Raw genomic sequence first — 9,476 nt, 5'->3', positions numbered from 1 at the left:
CATAAAGGAAACCCATTTAACTACAAAACCAAATGAAAGCCTTGTAGCGAGATTACTTGGTACAGAGGCTGCTGCTTTGCCAGGATGAGGCAGGTGGAATGATACTCGGAGGTTAACTGTTTTAAGCCGGAGGTTTCGGTGAGTGGGTCATATGTAAGGATGAAATGCAGCACAAAGCAAAGGAAGGACAAGAAAGAACTTCACGAAGCATACCGCTGACTGTTAAGCTCGTCTTTTACACCTGTGACAAAATATAGTTTGAGAAGGGGAACACTACTAGAAAATAATTTGTTTACACAGAGCTCACATACCTTACTAATATCCCACAAAACTTTCTTTCGAAAGCATGAAAATCTATCATTTGTACAGTTAGGCTCACGTTAAGCTGTAAAAAGCTGCGGTTTGTACCAACCACTAGCCCTTCTTGCGACAAACAGTCCTTCCCCTACACACTACTTTCGCTGACAAACCTGTTAAATCATGTAGATCTCAATCCTTCCAGTAAATAAACAATTTGCTGGTACACAATAATGAAAAGCTGGTTTACGCTCCCATTTTTATAGCTTGTTTCACATTTTATAGTATTCATTGTTGTTGAGTATTGCTATTTTTTTGCTGATTCACTGTCATTATGCTATTTCATTTTGTAATTTTATAGCATTTTCTGTGCATTGTCTGTTGCTCTCTATTGCTTGCTGTGTATTTCTTCGCAATATTTGTGTATTACTGGCCTATATGCTCCTGCTTTACCAGTTCAAAAAGCTTTTAGTCTCGCACTCACAGTTTTTGAAAGTGCAGTGTGATAGATACTATTGCATTTTCTGTTTGTTGAGCAAAAGTAAACTTTCTCTGTGCATTTTCATGTCAGTACTATTTTGCTATGATTAATATTCCCAAGAGTCTCCCCGCACGCTATCACTTACACTAAAGACAGCCCATTTGGTTGGAAGAAAGATGAACGCCCCTTGCAAATGATGATCAGTGAATAGGCAACAGCAGGAAGTTCACTGTGGAAAGGTATGTGGAGCGATACCCTAGGAGCAACAGCAGTATTTCTTGCCACAACCTTATTCGTTTATTGCAGCCACACCCATATTCTTCTGTAGTGTACACACACCCATTGTCAATACGTATACTGCACACTGCTGTGGTAGTCAACCCCCACAGTAATTTGCTGCTTAGACCACAGTATAAAATTCCAGACGTAAAAGAGCTTTGTTCATATCATCACATGCTGCTAAATACCTTTGCATCGGTCTGCATTGTCGAAACGCCTCCTCTTAGGAGTATCAGAAACTGATTCCATTGCCTCTTAAGGTATGTCGCCACCTTTGAAAAATCGTTTTTTTGTAAAATTGACATTTTTTCTTTTTTATATTTCGCGAATCCCCAAACATTCAAAAATCTTTTGCAGCAAGAATAATGTTCGTATCTTATTTTGTTCAAAAGATATAGCCAACTTTCGAACAGGTGGTGAACAGTTCTGAAACCGAAACTGATGTGGTTTGGTAACAGAACATGATAACTCAGCTTTAATCAGCGGCGTATATTGAAAATTTGTGTTTTGTTCTAGTCTGATATGTAAAAGATTATTCAAAGGGAATTTGTAATGCTTCCTTTTTTTTAAACATTGCTTTAAATTTCCGCAAGGGGGATGCAAGACGCTACAAGTATGGCTACAAGCGTCTCAGTTGTTTACTTTGCGCGCACTTGACGCTATCGCTCTGAATGCTACCGGATTCGTCCTTCAATGATGGCAGCAGAAGTACAGCAGATATTTTGAGGGAAGCCGGCATCGAATCTGGCCACCACACTCTCGTACCATGTTGCACCAGTGACCATTACGGTGTGATGAAGGCCCAGCGTCAATCAACGGGCGAGGCAAAACATCTCGGCAAGAAAAGACGGGCAGCAACAAATGCCAAAAGAGAGCTCGTGTCAGCTAAGGAGGGCCCTAGCTATGAACCTGGAGGATTTTAACTTTCTAGGGCATGATGACGTGTTTCTACAAGGATTGAAAAACTTTATTCTTGTTTTTCTCAAAACTTTATTTCTCGCACTTTCGTGTTGCGCAAACAGTGATAACTTCCAAATGAATACATATTTTTCAATGAAACTTTGCAAGCTAGTTCCTTTATTACTAGCCTGTGCAATGAACTAGGATAAATGAAATCGAATGGAGAGTTTTGATATAATCATGTTTTATGTCAAGGAAGGTAGGCAAAAATGACACATTTTTTTGTTTTCTTTCGCATTTTTGCATAACTTTTTTCTCAACTATAGGATGGCAAAGATCCTAGTTGGTTGCACAGTATGGTTAGTTGGCTAACTCTGTGCCGAAAAGTTTACAATTCCTGCTCTTCATTCACTAGTTATGAGTGTTTGCATAACAGCCATGTTAGGGCAATTTTTTGTGAATAATAATTGCCAGCATGGCTTTTTTCACTCTTATTTGCTTTTGAACATCATATAAAGTGGTGCTTTATAAGGTAAATGTGAAATAAAAATTTAGTGGTCAAAATTTTAAAAAATTTTGAGAAAGGTGGCCTCACACCTTAAGCCGTGCTAGGGTGAGGTGCACGTGACAGTCCAGTGAAAAATATGGCAGCACCCAGGAAGCCCTCAAAAGAATACATCACAAACTGCAAACCAACAAGCACTTGTGATCACTCTTTATTTTATGACTGACTGCTTCCTCTCTCAAGGAATCTTTCTAGAAGCCTGACCATGCTTGCGTTAATGTCGTTCGCTTCTCCTTGAAGGCGGACCATTTTTTTGCGCATTTTATGGGCTTTTCGTTCGGCCCGTACTGCTTCCTCTGCTTCTGTTTTGTGGAGGGCAATCAGCTGCTGCACAGTGGTTGCCGGTCTTTTGTGGCCACTCTTTTGAGTTCTGGGTCTGCTACCACTTGTGCCAGCAGTATCCGCACTGCTTCCTCCACCGCCATTGCTGCCACTTGCAATTGCCAGTGCATGTACCACAGGAGTGGTGCTGCAGCTGGCGGAACTGCCAGCATTTTGCACGTGGTCCTCTCTGCTTGCTTCTAGAAGCCCGTCCTCCCACGACATCACCACTTCTGCACCGTCAGGTGCCTCATTGACGACTGGCAGCTGCACATGACACAACACAGAAAACAGCATGCTTTTAAGATTTGAAAGGAGAGGTTAAAGGCATCCTAAAGAAATGCACTCACCAGCTGCTACAGTATATTGAGAAAAACAGAAGCTATTGACGGCCACGGTGAGGTGAGCATTTCAGCATGGCACTGAGGTTGAAGAGGTCTTTTTTTGGTCTATAAAGAAAGGGAATGGCGCAGTAAATGTCGCACATATTGGTTTACACCTTAACTGAAAAGAGGGAGTGAAAGAAAAAAAGGAGGATAGAGGTGCCATAGTGGAGAGCTCAAATAATTTCGACCACCTGGGTATCTTTAACGCGCACTGACGTCGCACAGCACACGAGGGCCTTTTGCGTTTTGCCTCCATCGAAACGCGGCCGTGTCTGTACATGGTTTAAAGAGACAAGTGCCATTTTTGCTCTGCTTTGCCGATGCTCAAGGTTGTGGGAGTGGTTTAGTCTGCACAACTCCCAAATGTGCTCTTTACTGTCTGCCACTGGCCAGCCTGTCGTAAATCGAAGTACACAGTGCACTGAGAAATGGCTAGTGATGGAATTGTGCAGTGATTTCATGAACTGATAGGCAATGTTACAAATAGCAAGTCACCTCCATATTTTCCTCGACTCGCCCATCATCGTTGATGGGCAGGCACCCAAGAAAACTGTGGAGCTGCCAGTAGAACAACCATGGCACACCGGGTGAGCCTGTAGCAGTGCCCGTCCGTCTCAGCTGCCTGAAAAAATGGAAATCATTTGAATAAATAATTGTACTGCTTAAATAAAAGACATTGAAGATTGCAATCCGAGCAGTTCGCAGTCTCAGCAGTTATCTTCAGTGCATTAAAGGCCACTGTGCATTCAGCACTGCGAGACTAATATTTCACAATTATGTGCCTAACCAGCAGGCACATGTGCTGGTGAAATTAGTGCAGTTTAAATTTACGATGTTGATTTAATCCTACCGGTTACAGTTTTGAAAGTGAAGCCGCAACTGTCGTATTATGGTTCTGCTAATGGCATTCAAGTATCTGTGAGGCAGTGCAGAATGGAACGCGGAAAATTATATGAAAGAAATAAATAAATCTGCTCAGTTACTGCCATAGCAGGAGGCCTGAAACGCTGACGCGTGCGTGCATAGCCGACGCGTACCGAAGATGAAATACCGACGCTGATGGCGATGCAGATCGTAGACAATAACAACACAAACGGAGGATGAAGTTGTCATGCAGTTCGATGCACGCGTGCACGATCGAAGTCAAATTAGAACGACTATACGCCGAGTGACGTGTTTGCTGTCTCTGTCATGTGTCCTTACTCTCGAAAACTTTACGACCTTTATAACATATCTGCAAGATCGTATCGGACACCAGTAATCGCTAGCGACATGTGCTACTGCCGCACATGGGGGGCTATAGCTCAGTTGCACCAGAGTTCTTCAATAGCTTGTTGTACTGAGTAAACAACACCAAGAAAGCGATATTGCACGAGTATTATTCGTTTAAGATCGCACTTACCGGTATTTCTTGTTGAGGTTGTCCATCTTCTGCTTGACTTGCTTGGCAGTGTATGGGCCTTCGCCCGGCGCAAACCCGGCGTTCAGCGCGTCCGCGATCGCTGCGTATATTCGCGCGTTGCGCGTGTTGCCTCGCAGCGCAGGGAGATGGTCCTCCCAGATGCGTATCAAGGCCGTTGTTGTTGCATCAGGCCAGTTGACACACCTCTGGGAGGACGACTCGCTTGACATCGGCGTTTCTGCTGCCGCGGGCGCCGCCATCTTGTCGCAAACAGTAGTTAGCCAGCTCGGCTACGTTAACTGCAGTTAGTGGCGTAACTATGGATTGGCTTGTCGTGTGGGCACGGCTAACAATAGTTACGGAGAACCGTAGTTACCTTAACTGTAGTTAAGGGCGCCCGTGTAAATACAGTATTACAGGCTTTTATTACAGGAGCTCTGCTCGTAATAAAAGAGATGCCAGCCCGGTTGAGGGTTAGATCGCTGCGTACGCTTTATTGCACCGATGATGCGATGCCCCGGCTCCTAGTGCGCCCGTGGTCCTCGTTTGGGGCACTGGTTCTTGGTGACGCACGGACTTCTCGGCCCTCTCGATCGATAATATCTGGGCTTTTTGCAGAAGCACCCGGACCGCGCATCAAAGGTGCAGCCGACCTCATGACGCCCGTCGCAGTGCTTCTCGCCGCATGAGCTGCTCTCGTCCTGTTTGTACACCTCGCGCGGCCCGCAGGGGTGGTGGTGGTGAAAACTTTTTAATAAACAACAGGAGAGTTTGCAGGCCAAAAATGGCCCTTTACATAGGTGGAGTCCTTAGTCCGGGACCCCGCTGGACGAGGCCGCTACTCGCGCCCGTTGGACTAGAGCCCTTTGAGACTCCAGCCCCGAGCAGTTGAGCAGGGCTGCCTCCCATGCCTCTCGGGAAGGGGAAGGATTGGGGGGAAGGGAAGGATTCTTTTGACAGGCCCAAACCATGTGGAAGGTATCGGAAACTTCCCCACAGTGAGGGCAGCGCCCATCAATTTTGGGGTCGAAATGTTTCACTATTGCAGGACACAACAGAGTGTTGGTCTGCAAGCGCCTCAGAGTTCGCTCATCAGCTTTACTCAGGCCCTTAGCAGGGACCGGGAAAAGACGATGGCGTTCGCAATAGTCGTCCAGAATTTCTCTGAACCGCAGAAGCGGTTGCACAATCTCCGAGCCGGAAGAGCCTGGGTGAGGTGCCCGGTAGGTAAGCGCTCGGGCAGCCGCGTCCGCAGCCTCATTACCTCTAACGCCCTGATGGCCTGGAGTCCAAACTATGCGTTTGGGCGAAGGGTCCGATTCCCTCACTGCGCGCTTTAATATACTCCAGGCTAAAGGTGAAATCTCGCCAGCCAGGTAGTGTTGACAGGCTCGACGCGAATCTGTCACGATTACCTTCGAATTCAAGTCCGAGGCGGCAAGCGCAATGGCTACTTCCTCAGCCTGTGCTGAATTTCGAGCTCGAAAGGAGAGCCCGTTAACGCATTGATCCTGGTGAACTACTGCGGCCGTGTAGAATCCATTGGGCGACGGCCCTGCCACGTCAACGTAGTATACACCCTGTTTGGATCCGTGTTGGTGTTCGAGGGCCCGAGCGCGCGCCTCTCGTCTGCCTTCGTGTGTATGTGTGTCCATGTTGCGCGGGAGTGGAGGGACCCAGAGCTTGTGACGCCATAGCTCCGGAATCCGACACGTCTCCTCTGGAGTGCACTCGTGTTGGATGTGCAAGCGGTCTAGCAGGCGGCGCCCGGATGCCGTCTGCGAGAGTCGCGTATATTGGTTCACGAGGTGGGCCTCTCGTAACTCCTGGTAGGAGTTGATCACCCCCAACGCCGACAACTTAGCATTGGAGGTGGCCACTGGAAGGCCCAGTGCTCGCTTTGTAGCCTTTCTAACGATGGTGTCGATTCTTATTTCTTGTTGTTTCGTAGTGCGAAGGTAGGGAGCGGAGTAGAGGATCCTGCTGGTCACGAAGGCATGGGCGAGCCGAAGCGCGTCCCTGCCTCGCAACCCGCCGCGCTTGTTAGAAACGCGATGGATCATGCGTCCGACCTGTTCGCCTACGCGCTTGAGTTTGGCAATAGTGGATTCCGGGCTGAGCCTGTTATGGATGAACAGACCTAGTATGCGGAGCTCCCCGACCTCTTTGATGGGGCCTCCCGTCAGAGAGATTTGCAAACTCGTGTTGTCCTTAGGATCGGATCTGATGTGCAGAAGTTCCGATTTTGCGGGAGCACATTGGAGACCACAGCCGATAGCGTAGCTGTCGGTTATGGTGGCGGCCCGCTGAAGGCGGTCCTCCATTTCCCCAAGGCTCCCTTCGGTAGTCCAAATTGTTATGTCGTCCGCGTATAGTGCGTGATGAATGCCTTCCACCCGGGCCAATTGGTGGGGAAGCTGCATCATGGCAATGTTGAAAAGAAGTGGCGACAAGACCGCCCCTTGGGGTGTACCCCGTGTACCCATCGTGTATGGTCCGTATTCGTCATCCTCAATCTTGAGGAAGGCCTGACGCTTGGAGAGAAAGTCTCTTACATATATGAATGCCTTGCGCCCACAATCAGTGGTACTCAAGTTAGCCAAGATGCTGCTATGACGAACGTTGTCAAAGGCCCCCTTAAGATCAAGGGCAAGGATGGCCTTGTCGTTGTGGCGCATGGCAGTGGGTCGTATTATGTAGCGGTGTAACTGGAGGAGGACGTCCTGCGCAGACATATGCGGTCGGAACCCGAACATAGTGTCTGCAAAGAGGCCCTTGGTCTCTATGTGTGGAGAGAGGCGATCCCTAACCATCGTCTCCATAAGCTTGCCCACACAAGAGGTTAGTGAGATGGGCCTCAGGTTGTCGGTATTCACTGGCTTGCCTGGCTTAGGGATGAAAGTGACCAAGGAGGTCTTCCATTCGGGAGGGAGTGGACGCCCGTCCCAAATCTGGTTAATGTACCCTAGCAGGTGGAGGTAGGCCGAATCTGGGAGGTTGGCCAACAGATTGACTGTTATGCGATCCCGACCCGGAGCCGTACCTCGCCGCATTTTAGCTAAAGCCGCCTTAAGGTCGTGTAACTCAAAAGGGGCATCAATGTCGGGATTCGGCTTTCCCGCGTACTCGTACTCGGGCCCAACTGGGTCCTCTATGCGGCAGAGATATCTGTCGCACAGGGTGTCCGCGAGTTGAGCCGTCGTACCTTGGTACCCGTGCAAAGCCCGCCGGAGCTGTCTTTGCGTCTCCCCTCTCGTTTGAGTGGGGTCGATGAGACTGCGAAAGAAGCGCCATGTTCCTCTCGAGCTCATCTGACGCGCTGCCGAATTACACTTCTCTATCCAGTTTGAATCGGTGAGCTGGGCAGCATACGCCGCAGCCTGCTCCGTGAGGTCAACAATGCGAGCTTTAAGTTTGCGATTCAGCTTTTGCTTCTTCCACCGTTTGGTAAGACTCCGGCGAGCCTCCCACAAGTGCAGGAGGTGATTGTCCACTGCAGGGATCTCTTCAGTGGTCTGAAGTGTCGTGACGTGTTGTCTTTGTATTGTGTCTAATTGCTTTGCCCACTCCGCATATCCGCCGGATAAGAGCACGGGAGGTATCTCTTTTGTTCGAAACTTATGCCAATCGGTCAATTTAGTGTGGCCCCACTTTTTGCGAGCCGCCTTCGCCAGAAGAGTGACCCGGAGAAGGCAGTGATCGCTACCAAGAGTCTCTCCCAGGTTCTCCCAGGTAGCGTCTCTGGTGTTCGTAACGAGAGTCAGGTCAGGGCATGTGTCTCGCGTAACCGAGTTGCCCACACGTGTGGGACAACACGGATCCGTGAGGAGTGTAAGACGAAGTGTGGAGATGAGCTCCGCCAGCTTGCGTCCTCTGGCCTTCTCAAAGTGGTAGCCCCAATGTAGGCTTGGAGCATTGAAGTCCCCAACGATCACTAGAGGTTCCTTGTCAGCCGATTTGAGCGCGCGGTAGAAGATTTCGTTGAAGGTCACGCGCGGCTTATGCGGGGGGCAGTAAATGTTAAGGACATGTATTGATGGGTCGCGGCGCTTGAGCGGCAGGACCTTGACCATACTGTATTCCTGTTCAGTCTCCAGTTCGAGGTCTACTGGGACTGCGGTGTACGCTTTGTTCACCAGGATGCACGTTGTAGGACCGCCTTGAAACGAGCTATACCCTGTGAATTTAGCATCTGCGCCGGGTTCCTGAAGAGCTAGGAGCGCCGGTGCGGTACCGAGAGACTGCAGGTAGAGCTGGAGGTGTGACCGTTTTTTCCAGCTCCGTAGACCCCTGCAGTTCCACTGTATGATCTCGAATTGCTCCGAATTGTTGTTGGCTTTCCGCTGGGGTCGGCTAGCCATCGTGAACGTGATTATTTAATTTTGGGGGCCAGGTCCCACCCCCGAAGGTGATGGGGCCTCAGGCAGAGGCACCAGCACGTCCGGAGAGAGAGCGGCCGGAATGTTTTCTAGTGAGCCTGTGGCCTGGCGAAGGACCACCTTCCGCCTGCGGAGGTCTGGTCGCGGAGACCGCGAGCGGGAGCGGCTTTGACTGAGTTGAGCTTCAATTTGGTCCTGAACGACAGAGAGAGCTGTCTCAGTAACCTGTGCCACTATAGCAGGCATGATTTTTGCCAATTCGGCCTGAAGAAGTTGCTGAATGGAGCCCCGGACCGCTTCCATGATTTTACCTGGCAGAGCATCAATTTCGCTCTCCAGGTTGTACAGGCGGCTCTCCACCATTGGCAGCCTACCAACCACTGTGCTGGCCGACTGCTGCGACACGCTTGTCAGCCCAGATGCGACCGAGGCATTCTCATCTCGGTCCTCCGGCTCGGCTAGTTCT

General features: G+C 49.3%; 1 protein-coding gene across 1 annotated transcript; it reads right to left on the bottom strand.

Annotated features, from left to right (window-relative positions):
- Positions 1-235: 235 nt before the first annotated feature.
- LOC149358177 (myb/SANT-like DNA-binding domain-containing protein 1) lies at positions 236-4,891 on the bottom strand. The gene is made up of 4 exons (XM_089576741.1): positions 4,632-4,891; positions 3,725-3,851; positions 2,979-3,110; positions 236-241 (listed from the first exon to the last, which is right to left on the bottom strand). Exons 1-4 carry the CDS (start codon positions 4,889-4,891, stop codon positions 236-238), a joined length of 525 nt encoding a protein of 174 aa, XP_089432867.1.
- Between the last annotated feature and the right edge of the window lie 4,585 nt (positions 4,892-9,476).

The sequence above is a fragment of the Amblyomma mixtum genome, chromosome 3, assembly GCF_055824585.1.
Source record: "Amblyomma mixtum isolate Tamu chromosome 3, ASM5582458v1, whole genome shotgun sequence".
Taxonomy (NCBI): domain Eukaryota; kingdom Metazoa; phylum Arthropoda; class Arachnida; order Ixodida; family Ixodidae; genus Amblyomma; species Amblyomma mixtum.
This window is presented reverse-complemented; position numbering and strand designations above follow the sequence as displayed.